The 15,934-nt window shown below is 41.4% G+C and overlaps 2 protein-coding genes and 1 long non-coding RNA gene across 4 annotated transcripts; 2 read left to right on the forward strand and 1 right to left on the reverse strand.

Moving 5' to 3' along the window:
• Positions 1-324: 324 nt before the first annotated feature.
• Positions 325-4,002, reverse strand: LOC103998183 (endoglucanase 9). Its single transcript, XM_009419580.3, has 6 exons — positions 3,150-4,002; positions 2,711-3,018; positions 2,170-2,628; positions 1,333-1,468; positions 1,084-1,256; positions 325-1,006 (listed from the first exon to the last, which is right to left on the reverse strand). The coding sequence occupies exons 1-6, from the start codon at positions 3,535-3,537 to the stop codon at positions 608-610; spliced, it is 1,863 nt and encodes a 620-aa protein (XP_009417855.2). The 5' UTR covers positions 3,538-4,002; the 3' UTR covers positions 325-607.
• A 1,903-nt stretch (positions 4,003-5,905) lies between these two features.
• On the forward strand, positions 5,906-9,373 carry LOC103998182 (uncharacterized). 2 transcript variants are annotated; one of them, XR_010479514.1, is made up of 4 exons: positions 5,906-6,040; positions 7,392-7,503; positions 8,074-8,594; positions 8,908-9,373. It is a non-coding gene; the product is annotated as an uncharacterized LOC103998182 (long non-coding RNA). The 2 variants fall into 2 exon arrangements; XR_672684.3 differs by lacking the exon at positions 8,074-8,594.
• Positions 9,374-10,367: 994 nt separating this feature from the next.
• On the forward strand, positions 10,368-15,311 carry LOC135593299 (leucine-rich repeat receptor protein kinase HPCA1-like). Its single transcript, XM_065083221.1, has 20 exons — positions 10,368-10,520; positions 10,599-10,701; positions 10,982-11,114; positions 11,182-11,253; positions 11,401-11,475; positions 11,556-11,627; positions 11,720-11,881; positions 11,968-12,042; positions 12,126-12,197; positions 12,272-12,343; positions 12,429-12,497; positions 12,576-12,650; positions 12,751-12,822; positions 12,927-13,061; positions 13,146-13,567; positions 13,665-13,796; positions 13,869-14,008; positions 14,080-14,299; positions 14,368-14,603; positions 14,743-15,311. The coding sequence occupies exons 2-20, from the start codon at positions 10,617-10,619 to the stop codon at positions 15,196-15,198; spliced, it is 2,775 nt and encodes a 924-aa protein (XP_064939293.1). The 5' UTR covers positions 10,368-10,520; positions 10,599-10,616; the 3' UTR covers positions 15,199-15,311.
• The last annotated feature ends 623 nt before the right edge of the window (positions 15,312-15,934 follow it).

Raw genomic sequence — 15,934 nt, forward strand, 5'->3', positions numbered from 1 at the left:
TCCATTATTATAATTAGATAAGATATATATATATGATATTACTAATTAGATTCTGATTAGGTAAAAGAAATCCTACAATTTCTTATGAGATAACAGGAACTCTCCTAATAATTAGAATTATGAGATCTAATTATTTAATTGTATAAAAGATTGTTTCATTTATGCTAAGTTTATGCTGTCAGTCTGTAATATGTCTCAGCATTAAAAGATCATTCTTTTGCTTGTGTTTATGTATATATTTTTGACTATGTATATATTTTTGAATAGATCTTATGAAGCATGTAACCAAACCGATTCCACCAAGTAATCTTCGTCAGCAATGGATTAAGGGACACACAAAGATTTCTTATCGATCCAGACAAACTGATACGATAATACATCCTAAAGGTGCAGCAGAGAGTTGAGCTCTAGATTATATGTTGCTTGCAGAAAGTTCTTGATGCAATACAACCATTGTATACGACACAATGACAAAAGAATCAAGCTTCAACACTGAGGTCCACATTATAAGTTGCGTCCACAAGTCTCTTCTTCATGGTTTTTCGTGTTAGATCTCACAACTGAGATGAATGAATAACCTGAAGCAAAAGAATCATTGCCTGATCTCTCATGGTCTCCATGGCACTGGGGGTGGTGGGGGAGTTGGAGACATCGGTGGAACCGCAGAGAACATAGTGTTCTTGTCCACTCCAGTGCTCTCACCAGACAAAGACACCAGGGCAGCAACTAATCCAGCATTGCCTGCCAGTGTTGGCTCGGTGTAGTTGTAGTTCGTTCGAACATCCCTGAACCTGTCTTGTCTATCAGGGCCGGCGACCATTGCGCCAAAAATGATGTTTGGGTTTGGCTTTTTGGTGTCCCTCCACTTCAATCCTCCTTTGCAGCTATACTTCACCCCATTCTTTGGAATCGATGCACCCCGATGATGGACATGCTTAGGATAACGTTTGCCAAATCCAACGACATAGCTCATCTTTTGTGGATTTTTACCTAAAATATAATCAATCTGGCACACGAAGAGAATTAATCAGAGTTGATCCTAGAAGCTGTTTGATACAAGTACAGCATAATAAGAGAACAAACCTGAGTCCTGGCGAAATCACGTAAAACACCAGCAGGGAAGAAATTAGGGCCACAATACCATCCTGGAGTATCAGATGCTTCAAGATAGTCGCTGTAGACTGACGCAAGAAAAGCCACATTGACTACATACTGAAGGGGCTGTGGTCTTCCATGATTGAGTTGAATCAGACCACCTGTCGAAAACATGATCGATGAGAACCTCTTAAAAGGATCAATAACACCATTACCAAAAAAATAAAAATGTCAAACCTTTTGTCCGATTGAAGGAGTTAAAAACAGGTAGATATGAGCACATGACAATGCCGGTCTGGTTATGGAAAGTTCTCAGCATTTCTTCATATGGGTACCCAGGACTCAGGAACAGCCTTAATCTACTAAGAAGTACCTGGATGCAGAAGGGTGAAGATAAGCATCTGAGAATTCTGTACAATGATAAAAGGAATTTGATTTCTGAAGTACAGTTTGATTGAATGTAAATATAACTCAGCTGAAATATAACAGAAGGTGATCACCAACAGTGACAGTCAAATAGAATGCATCTCCTACTACTAGATTACATTCCCTTGCTACTGGCAAATCTAGCTCAAACACAATGAAGAAGTTTAGTCATCATAAACAAAATTCTAGTAGCGAAAGAAGACCAATACAGCTTATTTTTACACCTAAAAAATAGTTGTCTTAATGCCTAAAACGCTATCAAAGGAAGTATATGATTAGAAAGGCAAAACATACATATAGTTTCCCATCAAATGTATTTCTCTTAGATCCTTCATTACTCTGATACTTATGAGTTTATGAAATATATCAGAAGATTATCCGGGACATGCAAAAGAAAATAACTATACGGTCAAATAAATCTGCATGAAGAACAATATGTCCTAATGATATTTCTTTTGCATTCGGTGCCAGTACTAGTCTAATTGGTTAATTATAATGTCAGCAGGCTAAAGTTGACTCTACAGATGTATATTAAGCAGAGAAAACTTACTCAGTAATCTTCATACAGTGTCCTAAACAGATGATGAATTCACAAAAGCAATATCAAATTCTCCATGAAGAAGCATAAACAGCGGAAGTGTCACTCACTTGAGCACCAGTGAGTTTGTTATCCCAGCTTAGAACTCCATAATCTGGACCGCCCCAAAAAGCACCAGCATGTTTCGCGAGCTTGGGATGAGTAGATAACTGGAGGTAGGAGGCATTGCCCGTTGCAAGGTACATCCATGCGCCACCCCACACAAACTCATCCCAGTAACTGGTCGAATTGTAGAATATGGAGGCATCGGATCCGCCCTCGCTGTACCGCCCCCTCTGGTTCCTTGAAAACTTCCAGAGCGTGGCCGCGCCATGGACAAGCTTCTGGGAGTAGGCCTTGTTGTCCTTGAACACGATGGAAGCTGCAGCCAATGCTGCAGCCATCTCTGCCGCAAGATCCGAGCAACTGTGGCACTCATAGACCGGCCGAGGGTAGTCGATGTCCTCTGGTCTCGTCCAACAGTAGTGGTCATTTGGGTTTGCTCCACCTGAAGTGGCACCTTGCCCGACCTGCCGTGCATCTCAAGAACACAAGCTTGGTACCACTAATCTGTATGTTTCAGCTTCTAGTTTTGGGATTCGTTTGATATACCTGCGTGGCGATCCTATCGATCGTATCGGCTGAGGAATTGAAGGTCTTGAGAAGGTAATCGACACCCCACTTGATGATCTCCTTGACATGGCCGAGCTCTCCGGCGGCGTCATACTTGGCGCTGTACTCGATCACGCTCCAGCTGAGCATGGTCATGGCGAAGGAGGCGGGGAAGTTGAACTTGATGGCGTCGCCGGCGTCATAGAATCCCCCGACAAGGCTCTTCCCGTAGGACGGATCGGATATGCCATCCTTCATCCCGGAAGTCCCCCTCCAGGACACGTTGTTGTGCTTGGGGATCGGCCCGGCTGCAAAAGGAAGGAAAAAAAGGGCTCCAGAGATCTCATCAAAATCTCGTCTTTCCATCAAAACCCCATCAAAATCAGATCTTTCGACGAGATCTTTGCTCGCATTGAGGAAGAAGGCGAGGGTGACTCACATCGCTGGGCGTTGAAGAACATAAGGGCCTTGTGGAGGGCGAGGGTGTAGTTGTCCGGCGGCGGCCGAGGGCGATGGTGGCGGGGGACGGTTTTCACGATGAGGGTAATCAGCCCAGCGAGCGCAGCCGCGGCGACGACGGCGCCCAGGGACCACAGGAAGAGCTTGCGGCTAACGATGAGGCAGCCCAGGTCCACGTACTTCTTCTTCTTTCCCTGGTCCCCCGGCCCGGCGAGCAGCCAGCTCTGCTGGGTCTCGTCCAGCTGCCGGGACGTCATCGACAGCGCCGCACGATCCAAATCCAGGTTGCGGCTCCGATCGTCATCGGTGGCGGAGTCCGCGTGGATCTCCAGCGGCCCGCCCCAGGGATCCCGCCCGTACATACTCATCCTTCCACTGTTTCCTCTGTCGCCGTTCTCCCTCCTCTAAAAATGAGACCTTTCTCTACTCCCTCCCCACCTTTTCTCCTTCCCGGCCGAGACCACCACAAGCTCTACTCCGGTGAGGTGACGAAGAACAGAAGCAACGCAAAAGCGAGCTAAAAAGGCAGGGCGCCGCTCCAAAGGTCTCTTTCGCTTCACAGTCAGGCAGCGATGGGGACGGTGGGCAAAGCCAACAGCTGGTGCCGGTTACGTGATCGGATGGGAGAAGCGAGAGCAGTAGGAAGAAAGGGGAAGCGAGTAAAGCCTTCTCTCTCTCTTCTCGTGACGCCAGGATGGCGCTGGGGTCCGACGCCAGAGTTCGCCAGCTGGGGACAGTGGTTCTGTGGACATGGCAGCGTGAGAAGAGGAGGGAGATGGCGGACGCTGGGGAGGGCATGTCGTGGAACGACAACATTGAATGCTGTTCCCCCACCGCAGACGCGTACTGGCCATCAGCCATACATCGGATACTCCCACGGGCGTTGCAAAGGCTCATTGAAAATTCTGTACGAGCCCAAAAGCCATGTAGCCTCCAAATTCGAGTAAAGAAATATTATTTGAGGTAAAATTATATGCATAATTCTTCAATATTTTATTATTTTACTACTGACAATATTTTATTATTTTATATTTAAAAAAATAAAAAAAATATATTATTATTTTTTATTATTTATCATCCTTCTAATTTCGATTGCATCCTCCATTATGAAAAAGAAATTCAAGTGACTTTTTAGTCTTTTTTTTTTCAAATCATTAATTTAAACATCCGAGAAGAATCTATCATTATCATAGATTATATTTTCTAGAATATCTTTAATTGAATGTAATCTTTTTTCTAAAAAAGAAATACTTTTATTAGGTTGAAATTTTCTTATAATCAATACCTTACTGTTTGACAGATAGTAGAGAACATATGCCATCTAGCTAATAATGCTTCCAAAGATTAATAACCTTATTACATCTAGCAAAATTAGTTAGTCAGTCGATATATTTATTTTTTCCTCTAAATACATGCACGCATGATAGAATATATTCAAATAAATTTTGCATTAAATGCAAAACATCTCTAGTGAAATTGATGATCAGCTTTCATGCAGATCTGATTTTTCTCTCTAGAATCTTAAGCACAATATCTGCTTTCGTGCATATCTGATTTTTCTCTCCAGAATCTTAAGCACAATATCAGTTTAGTAATTTGTTTCCATGAGACGAATTTATATCTTGTAAATAAATAACTAGTCTTACCTTTCCTAAGGTAAGGTATTAATCTGTACAATGATTCATTAGTATTAAGTTTAATCTAACCATCATTGAGAGGAAGTCATCTTACTATGATTTGATAATTTCTTATACAAGTCTCCTCTGACTCTAAGTAAGTATCATTACTTAAAAACTAAACAATACCATTACATATTATGTTCATAGTAGAAGACTTATTTTCTTAAAAATAAATCATCATAATCAATAAAAATAAGAGTATAAAATTAAGACTCTAAGGATCACCTTAATTGGTTAGATCATCTATCTTCCTTGCTTAGTCATTAACCAACATATCATTGATATTTATATTTAAATTTTAAGTATAATTTCTATTTATGCATATCCCACGGCCACACAAGAAACATTCATTCATGTGTTTACACAATCTCAAGTCTGTAAGCTTACATTTAGTAGAGAGGTGACACAATAACAATTTCTAACAAAATAAATGAAATTTTCTACAAAAACACGCATATAAGGCTCAATAATTGGATGCAAAATTATTGAGTTACTATATGTTTCTCATTAAATTTTGAGTCACGTGCGACGTACGCGTTGGCACGTGAGAGATTCTTCTTCTCGGTTGGTACTGCAGTGGGGGGGGGGTCACGGGGGCCCACCGGCTGCTGCCGGTTGAAGCGAAGAGTGCAGCCAAAAAAGACCGACGTGTCACGTGACAAGTCCCTTCCCGTAACTCACCCCGCCGCGCCTCAGCAGACATTCTATCTTAACAAACCATTGGCCGTTACTTGGGTCCCGCTCACTGACCCATCATTCATTATGAGCGGATTACCTGTTCCTTACAATGTCGATCCCCCAGGGTCGAGATGATCAACACGGCTCTTTAGCCTGTATCCTGTTCGTAACAAAAAATATAGCTCAACTCTACTTGAGCAGTTTGGTCCAAACCTGTGGATCCCACTCTCTAACTTATCATACGATACACTGTTCAGACTGTATCCTGCTTGGAACCATCAGCCGATCCGCAGGCCTCCACGTCACCACTACAGACAAACTTGAATGAATGCCTGTTCCTTGCAAAATGTGGATCCCGCTACCACTACAGTCGGATCGAACCGATCAACGCCGCTTTTCAGCCTGTATCCTGCGGATAACAAATATATCCGATCGACGCCTTTCGGGCCATCACTTCCGAGGGATTTCCAGACGAAGACCCGGCGACAGGCCGTCTCCTTCGCGGTGTCGGCAGGTACGCATGTGTTGATCCCTCTTCTTGCCGCCGCCATTTGTGTTCTTTGGATCAAATTTTTGGGCGAATCTGGAGAAGTATGGCCGAGTTAGGGCTTCTTGGTCTTGTGCTTTATGATTTGTTGGCTAGTCGGAACGACTGAGATCTATATGTTGCGGCGCTGGTTCTCCCGCTTCAATTAGCATACCTCTGTGTCTAGTGGAATAATGGCATTCTTCTTTCCTTGTTGTTGGAATCATTTATCTTTATATCGTCTTCTGTGACAAAGATTCCTCGGCAATTGTGGTGCATATTTTTCTTGTTCGATTGGGGTGGGGGGGGGGGGGGCGGGCAAGATGTTTAGTTTAGTTTCATAAAGGGACACTTCAATAAACTATTCGGATGAGGAGGAGGGGATCACGAAGTGGAAAGATCGTTGTTTCCAGCAACAATTTTACCTCTTGTAGCAGGCTTTAGAATTGAATCCTAGACCTTTGATCTAAAGCAACTATTGCTATCAAATAGTTAAATGCTTGATGAAGTAGTGAAATAAAAATACTTAGAGCAAGTCAATATCGAATAGAACGTTGTTAACTCATATTTTGGTTGTCCGAACTGGAATCATCACACCCCTAACAAATGCAAAAAACCAAAAAAAAAATCGAATTACGGCTTGAATACAATCTTTGGTAAATGACCATGTTTCTTTCAGATGTAAAATTTGTCAGACCACCATCGAACCAATGTCTTTATCGGCTAATCTTGTCTCACTCGATTTTTTCGGAAAACCATGAATTGCTTATGAAAAAATGGTACTTTGCTTGACCAGCTTTCCATGATTGCATTTTGTTTGCAAGTGAGTTACTTTCTTTTCCTTCATAAAAAATGAAATCATAAATGCTTTGCTACAGAGTATTGATAGAGACGTATACAGTGAACTCTATAGAAGACAAGAGAGCCTCGAGCTTGCCAACCATCCAACAGTTTCCATCATTGAACTTTCCTTAAAGGCTGTACAAGTCATTGCTTCCAAGTCTAGCTTTGGTCCTTTTGAGATGTTTAGACTTGTCCTGACTTTCGTTGCATTGTGGATGCTTCTAACCTTGTGTAATATCATTAAATCAATTGTTCAATGAATTGATCGGAAGAACACTAATCATCATTGTCACAGGATCTAATGGCCAGTCAGATGGAGTTAAGAATGTTACATACACCTTGGATTTTGAGTTTCCTAGCTTGCAGCTAAGATAATTAATAAGCCCCACTGCATGTTGAATGGAAACTGTCTTTTTTCCCCTTTGAAATATTTTATCTGATTCTGTATTTGTTAACCATATGACTGTTTATAATCCTTCCAATTGCTTCCCTACAGAATTTTTTTGGAGACGAAGCTACTTGCTTCTGTGACGATGACATCGGACCTCTGGCTTCTATGCTTTAAAAAGGTTGTCAGGATGAAGTTTTTGGGACACTCCTTTGAACAGGTACTCCCTAAACTTTGTCAGAAGTTTATTAGGATTTCAGGCAACTGCATATAAGATGTTGATGCTTAATAGATTGTTTCGTGTTCAGCATAGATTTTTTTCTTAGTCATCTAAACCTTGGAGGGAATACTATAAAAAGAAATCTTGAGGCCTTTTCATGTAAGTTTGTGTGATTTACTTGCTTGACCTTTGATGTCATTTGGGAAAGGACAAATTATAGATGCATCTGTCCTTGAGTCAAACAGGCACGCAAGCAGGATAGAAAGATAGAGATCTCTCTTTTAGCTTAGAACAAAAGATACTATAATTATTTAACTTCATCGATACTTGCAAAAATGAAAATTATTTTTTTATTATTTTCAGTTTCATAATTCCTATATGACATCTGACTCAAACGAAATTAGTTTATTTTCACTCACCAAATGAGGGTTACAAATCTAATACGATAAATTTTTACACTTACAACGTTGATATGCTGATAATATACTAAGGGTAGAGACTTTGATGTTTTATAGTGTTTGTGTCAACACCTTTAAGTCGTGGTCTCGGGACTGACGCGGCTTGGTTCAGGTCCGAATGAGCGGGGATCTTCCTGGGGAACCCGGGAGGCCACTGGGGTGGCTGACTTCGCTAGGCGCAATCGGGGATGGGTCTGCCGTCTTTTTCGGGTGGAGGCTCCCCTTTTGGGCGTCCGGGAGAGGCGCTCCGCCTTCGTACCTACACACAGGTCGGGTCGAAAGAGCTCGGCCCGACCCCTCCGACGATCAAGTTAGTGAATAGTCATAGGGGGTTTTTGTTGTCTCCTCCTCCTTTTCCTCGGAGCGCGAGGGTTTTTATAGTGAAGGTTACCGTTGTCTGATGTGCCAGCTTGCAGGGAGCAGGATCGTACTCCTGATAACGTCTGACATCGACGTTGGCGTAGCATGAAGGACCGAACCTGAGCAGGATGTTAATGTGCCTCAGTCGGCATTTCGATCCGTGTTGACCAGGTGCTGTCAGGTTAACAGAGGCGCGAGGCGTCATCTGGGACAGCTGACGTCAACCCGAGTCTTATCGCCATTATTGTCCTCATCAGATAGCAAAGTCTCGAGGTAAATATGCTAATCCTCCGGTAATTTACAGGGATATCAGGTTGGCCAATATGCTTTTGGATCATAATTTAAATGCAAAAGTTGCAGATTATAGTCTCTCAAAAAGTTGGTGACAAAATTAGTACTCACTGCCGGTCATCATCACGCATGATTCGGCTCCTTAAACATTTTTGGGAGATGCTATTTTGTCAATTGCTTTTTTCTTTGTAATTGTTTGTACAAGAAACTAGTTCCAATCTCATCAACTATTTTACATGGCAATTTGTTACTTGGGCATTTTGATAACTTGTTATCTTGGTTTCAAATTTCACAGGGTGATCTTGATTATGATTATTTCTGGACGAACAAATCGACTGTGAAAAAGTGATGCTTTCAAGAGGTTTGCAGGTCTGACTTTTGAGATGCACAGATTTGTGAGCTAAATCCATGAAGTTGCGAAGCAAATCCGTATGATATCGTAGAATTTGGACTGAACACAAAGTTTATCTTAATCATTTTCACTAAAGGAACCAAATACTTATAAGCCTCTACTATTATCCTTATTCTCGTATGCGGCTTATCTCGAAAAGATAAAATTGTGTAGATTTATTTAAAACAGATAATTTCTTACGAGTGTTTGCACTCTTGCAGGGGGGGTAAAACATTGACAGTATTTGCAGAAAAGTCATTCTAATTAATGCTGCAGCTATCTGCATTCAATATCGTGCAAGGAATAGTCATTGTTTCTCTGTACATGGATTACATCATTTCAATTAAAATCTCTGACTATTACCGTTTGACTTTGAGAATCATGACCTCAGCAGATACTTAAAGCTGGCCAGTTATTGAGGATCCCTGACTCCTCCATCCCATCATCGTCGACTTAATCCTGCTTTAAACTTATCGTTTCTGACCTGTTCATCCGAAGTGCGTGGCAGATATGCGGTACGCAATGACACCATCTCGAACAAGAAATGGATCATCTGAAACCCACATACGGTTCTCCGTCTCGTTGATGTGACGGTGCATGTTCATTTCTTGTGCAGGCACAAACGATGTCGACTCCCACAATACCTGCAACAAAAAATTCAGTCACAGATCCATGAAGTTACCACTCCAACTTGCATGCAGCATTAAAATGCTTTCAGTCGTATCAACTGGCAAATCGATGCACTTCACCATGTGATGAATGAAATCTTTAGATAAAGCATAGTGCAGTTCATAGTCATGATCAGTGATGCACTATTAATTTTGGTAATCTACCATAAGGCTATGATATCAATATACTAAAAATAAATAAAATATTAAAATATTAGATACGGATGATACTGGACCATATTCCTCAAATCAGTACATACCAGTTGGTCCGTACTTCACGCCAAGTCAAGATTTCAAGCTTGATCAAACTACCAGGTTGCTTCCTGGAAGCTTTACCTCCACTCCTTAGAAAGCTTCATGTCACCGTGTATTATTCCTGGTCATACCACAATCTCCTTGCACGGATGTGGTTCCCAGGTATCTTATCAAGCTCTAGTCCAAAAAAGATGCACGAGTTGATCAAATGGAACCATAGAAATGTCAAACCATAAAAGCTTCTGAACTAAGAAAACTTTTGATATCCTCGTAGCCTAGTCAGACGTGAGCAGCTTGTCTTGGTCTCCAATTCTAAGTTGCATATTTGTGAACCCTTCTCACCAACTAAGCTCGAGGAAGAACAACCATCAGCATCCTATTTCAAAACTCTTTATCCTTGTAGACTGGTCAGACAAAAGAAAATTGACCTTGGTTACCAATTCTAAGTGGTAGAATTGTCATAAGGTTACTATTTTTATCATTCTTCATTGCATTGTTTATATAAGTCATCTCCTTTCCTCCTCGCCCATCAAAATGAAGGAAGAGCAAAGATCATCATCTCCTTAATCCTCAACTAATAAGCTTCAGAAGAAGGTATGAGTTCTGGCACAAACCCTCTTAGAGATTCCTGGAATTCAACCGTGATCAATCAGAATTATGGCATGTTGGCAGTCATCTCCTGTGTTAACCATGCTGCTGATGAAGGGGTTCCTTCTTCTGTTCATCATCATTGCTGGTCTTCATCAAGGCTCAAGTAAAACAGATCCAGCAGATGGTAATTCCTCCTTTCTTACTTGAAACTGCAATCTGAATTAGTTTCTTGCCTAACTATATTTTGCTTGGTGTTCATGTTTGTCATATTTATTGTGATGTTAGTCTTCATTGGCTTGCACCGTAGTCAAGGAAGATCGATCAATGTTTCACGCTTTGTTTATGAAAGAGTAGAGTAATTTTTTCTTTTGTTGATCATTTAAACTGGAAGATTAGTAGAAAGGATGATGCAGTTCATGTAGTAATCTGCATGTAAAGGCTAATAAGATCAACAAAACTTACAGTGTCTGCTCTCAAGTCTCTATCTAGCCAATGGAAGAACACACCTCCCAGCTGGAGGAATGCCGGCGACCCCTGCGGTGAATCTGGCGAGCCATGGGAAGGAGTAAACTGCAGCAATTCGCGGGTGACGGAAATGTGAGTTGTTCCCTTGAGACAAGTGAGTGCTTTGAATTGTTCCCAAGACTAATTCTGTTGCTTACAGAAAGCTATTCACCATGGGGCTTGAAGGGACTTTAAGCAGTGAAATAGGGAACCTCGCCAATCTGGAAGTTCTGTAAGTAGTTTATTTATAACTCAGCAGAATATTCATCAATCATGATATATGTCCAGGTTTCTTACACATAATAATCTGAAGATATATAGAGTCACACATTATAATCTCAACCAGAATGAACTTTGATCTCAACATGTGTAAATGCAGGGATCTCTCCCACAACCAAAATCTTCGTGGTACTATTCCATCAAGCATTGGGATGTTGAAGCAGCTCCATACCTTGTAAGGCATCAAAATAGCTTGACACATGTGAAGCAATCATGTAATCGACATAACTTGATGTTCTCTTCATGATCTAATAGGAGGTTACTTGATTGTGGATTCAATGGTACCATCCCAAATGAGATAGGCAATCTTTCGTCGCTCAAAATCTTGTAATGATCTCAAAGCACCAATCTTTCTATGACGTATGAATTGTTCATGGCATTAGACTCTTTAACTCTTCTCTCTTTGATGAACGCACCAGAGCTCTGAATTCAAACCAGTTCAGTGGCAGAATTCCTGCTTCTCTTGGTAGCCTCTCCAACCTTGACTATCTGGATCTGGCAGACAATCAACTAACTGGAACTCTCCCAACTTCAGCAAGTGAGGGTTCAGGATTAGATCAGCTCGTCAACACTCAACACTTGTGAGACTCTTCAATCCTAAATGAATTCTGCATACAGATGAACATATTAATACTAATAATCAACTTCTCTACTATGTGTTTAACAGCCATTTGAACAAGAATCATTTATCAGACTCGATCCCAAGCAATCTGTTCAGCTCCAATATGAAGGTCATACATATGTAAGCAGCAACGTCACTGATATCTTCTTGCTTTTGTATTAGCACTAAGTGTCTTCTGCTTCCTAACAATTGTCTGTGTTCAGACTCCTTGACAACAACAATCTCATTGGGGGAATTCCAGAGTCGATAGGACTTGTTCAATCACTAAAAGTCCTGTGAGTGTTTGCTAACCACATTAACCTGTTTATTTTAGATTCATTTGTATCTGACATTATTTACTCTTTATCAGTCGTCTGGACAATAATTCTCTAAGTGGATCAGTTCCATCAAGCATCAACAACCTTACGAACCTTGATGTACTGTAAGTGGCTGATGAAACCAGTAGTACTAAACACTTGGTCATCATGGTTAATTCCACTTTATTTGCTATTGTTCATCACTTTCAGAAACTTAGCAAACAACAAACTAAGTGGACCGATGCCAAATCTGACAGGAATGCATGTACTCAACTATCTGTAAGAATCGCGTACCTAGTAATGCACGTAGTAAGAAGTAGAACTTGATGACCCATGCATGGATGATGTCATTTGCAGGGACTTGAGCAACAATTCCTTTGATCCTTCAGAAGCTCCAAACTGGTTCTCGGATTTACATAATCTCACAACACTGTGAGTTCAACAGGCACCCACTTTAAATTCTTGAATTGTGTGATTCATTTATCAAATAGAAGTTTCAACCAAAAGACTGACTCTTGCTTGGTGGTATCAGAATCATAGAGTCTGGAGGATTGCAAGGGGAAGTGCCACAAGATCTGTTTAGCCTGTCTAACCTGCAGGAAGTGTAAGAATTTTGCGACAAGATAGATAGATAGATCGATCTTTTGAGAATCCAGCTGAATAATCTCATCTTGTTGCAACTTCTTCTTTGTCCTGATTATTTGGCAGGAGGCTCAGCAATAATGCATTCAGTGGTACCCTCAATATGAGCAGCAACATCACTCAGGGACTTAAGACCCTGAATTTTCAGAATAATCTTCTTACCTCGGTCACCCTCTCTTCCTACTACAATGATACTCTAATGTGGGTATCGAAAATTAGAAGTTAAATCTTCCATTCCCAAGCCCCTTGCTAATCTGGTATTTACCTGTTCCAAACCTGATGCAGACTCGAGGGGAATCCAGTTTGCAGCAATGTTCAGCTAAAACACACACAATACTGCCAAGGTCAGGTGCAAGACGCACAATCCAATGCCTCCAACAGTGTCCCCTGCCTGCAGCCATATGAAGGGCCAATCATTTGCAGAGCACCTTTCTTTGGCTACATAAGCGATAATAATCTTGAAGCTCTGAAGAAGAGGGTTACAGAAAAACTTGAAGGGACTCCAGTTACATTCGTTATTCGCGATTCCAACTTCGATGACAATGCTTATCTCCGAGTGCAGCTTGACTTATGCCATCCAACTGCAGAGTCCTTCACCAGGCAGGACATATTGCTCTGGTTAGATCTAAATACCCAAAGCCTCTTGATTCCAGAAAAGTATGGACCATGCTATTTCAATCCTAACCGATACGAATTCAGAAACGGAGGTATCTGATCTGAATTCTTAGTCTTGTAGGAAACTTAGCGATCCATTTGTTGATGTTGTTGTTGTTGTTCTTCTTCTTCTTCTTCCATGAGTCTCAGGGACACGAGGATGGATCGTTGGAGTAGCAGTTGGAAGTGCTGCTGCGGTGTTCATCATTGCTGGGCTTGGAACCTACGCACTGTGGCAGAAGAAACGAGCTAAACGAGCCTTGTACCGAAGCAATCCTTTCGGTAATCTACTCCATGAGAACACATCATTCCTCCTGTGAGACGTTTGCTGACGGTCTCTTCTCCTTGTATCAGCATCCTGGGGATCAGGTGGCAAGGAAGCTGGCGGTGCGCCGCAGCCGAAGGGAGCGAGATTCTTCTCCTTCGACGAACTAAGGAAATGCACGGATGGCTTCTCGAAAGCCAACGAAATCGGATCAGGGGGATACGGCAAGGTAAGGACGTCCGCAACATCAGATTCACTGGATGCAGCACTCCAACCGTTTGTCGTATTGCCCGTGCGCAGGTCTACAGAGGACTGCTTCCGGACGGGCAGATGGTTGCCATCAAGAGGTCGACGAAGGGCTCCAAGCAAGGAGGAGAAGAGTTCAAGACGGAGATCGAGCTGCTCTCCAGGGTGCATCACAGGAACCTGGTGGACCTCGTCGGCTTCTGCTTCGACAAAGGGGAGCGGATGCTGGTCTACGAGTACATCACCAATGGGACCTTGAGGGACTGCCTCTCAGGTACGCACGCGCTCTCAACGGAGCTCTTCCTGCTCATGGCATCGTCTTCTACTCACCGATGAATGCAGGGAGGAGGAGTGTGGCATTGGACTGGAGGAGGAGAGTGAAGATCGCGTTGGATTCAGCGAGAGGGTTGGCTTATCTCCATGAACACGCCAATCCGCCCATAATCCATAGGGATGTGAAGGCCACCAACATCCTTTTGGATGATCACTTGACGGCTAAAGTATCAGATTTTGGCCTCTCCACCTTCGTTTTGGACAGCGAAGAAGGCCATTTCTCGCTCGATGTCAAGGGCACACCGGTACTCTTACACTAATTTGCTCTGAATTTTCATCAACGTCAACAAGTACATGTACTTAACGACTGTCTTTTCTTCTTCTTCTTCTTCTTCTTCTTCTTCTTCTTCTTCTTCTTCTTCTTCTTTGTGATGATCATTGCAGGGCTATCTTGATCCCGAGTACTTCATGACCCAACAATTCACTGCAAAGAGCGACGTGTACAGTCTTGGAGTCGTAATGCTGGAGCTGATAACTGCGATGCCACCGATAGCGAAGGGCAAATACATCGTTCGGGAAGCGAAGATAGCAGTCGACGAGGACGATAACGAATACTACGGCCTGAAGAACATGATCGACCCATCGTTACTGAACACAAGAAACCTTGATGGATTCCGAAGGTTCACAGAGTTGGCTTTGCAGTGCCTCGAAGAGTCGTCCGTCCATCGCCCGACGATGAACGACATCGTGAAGGAAATTGAGATCATGTTGGGGAAAGACGAGCCGAACACTGACTCAACCTCAATTTCTGTGCATCCTCATGATGAGATTCTCGTGAGCACGGATGTGAGCGGCGAGCACATGTTTTCCAGTCGAAGTAGCCAATACTTGCTCTCTTAATTATGGTTTTTGGATGTTTAAGAGACCAGTAGTTGTAAATGGTACGGACGTTAACAAACTCTTCTTGTGATTTATATTATAATGTCATTATATACGTTAATATTCTATGATTATTATGTATCTTATGCCTTCAATTATATGTTAATAATATATCATATTATATTACTATCATTTTATTATTATATTTAGTGTTTTTATGTGTGTTAATGTTCAATGATTATTATATACCTTATATCATTTTTGTAATATATATATATATATATATATATATTTCTTTTCATATAAATTAGGTAAGGTTTCAATCCAAGTGAGGCTTCACCTATTCATCACCTCATCATCTGATTCAATTCACTCATACTTGGATACAAATTGCATTTGTAATGGCTAAACCTTTTTTTACTTTATTTTTTTATTTTAGGATATTAATGACACAAGCAAAATAGAAATAGATATACAAATTTTAAAAAAAATTTATAAATATGAATTAAATGTTTTTAAATTTAACTATGAATATGACTACAGAGCGGTTGTTGAAATTTTATTTCAGTCCTAATTGAGTTTCAAAATAGCAAACTTCCCCTACAAATTATGATAGAGCGTCAAAAAATTTTAGATAAACCCACTTGCAACAATGACTGCTAGAAATAAGTTTAAACTAAATATATATATATTATTTTTTTCGAAAATGTTAACTAACTTAACTGATAAAAGCTTTGACAGCACACAAATGGTAAAG

Source organism: Musa acuminata, chromosome BXJ1-9 (genome assembly GCF_036884655.1).
Source record: "Musa acuminata AAA Group cultivar baxijiao chromosome BXJ1-9, Cavendish_Baxijiao_AAA, whole genome shotgun sequence".
Classification (NCBI taxonomy): Eukaryota; Viridiplantae; Streptophyta; class Magnoliopsida; order Zingiberales; family Musaceae; genus Musa; species Musa acuminata.

Coding starts and splice junctions, on each gene's coding strand:
- LOC103998183 (XM_009419580.3), bottom strand. CDS start 3,537: ATGAGTATGTACGGGCGGGATCCCTGGGGCGGGCCGCTGGAGATCCAC. Junction 3,019..3,149: donor GTTCTTCAACGCCCAGCGAT/GTGAGTCACCCT, acceptor TTCCTTTTGCAG/CCGGGCCGATCCCCAAGCAC. Junction 1,007..1,083: donor GTGATTTCGCCAGGACTCAG/GTTTGTTCTCTT, acceptor TTCGTGTGCCAG/ATTGATTATATTTTAGGTAA.
- LOC135593299 (XM_065083221.1), top strand. CDS start 10,617: ATGCTGCTGATGAAGGGGTTCCTTCTTCTGTTCATCATCATTGCTGGT. Junction 13,797..13,868: donor GTACCGAAGCAATCCTTTCG/GTAATCTACTCC, acceptor TCCTTGTATCAG/CATCCTGGGGATCAGGTGGC. Junction 14,604..14,742: donor TCGATGTCAAGGGCACACCG/GTACTCTTACAC, acceptor TGATCATTGCAG/GGCTATCTTGATCCCGAGTA.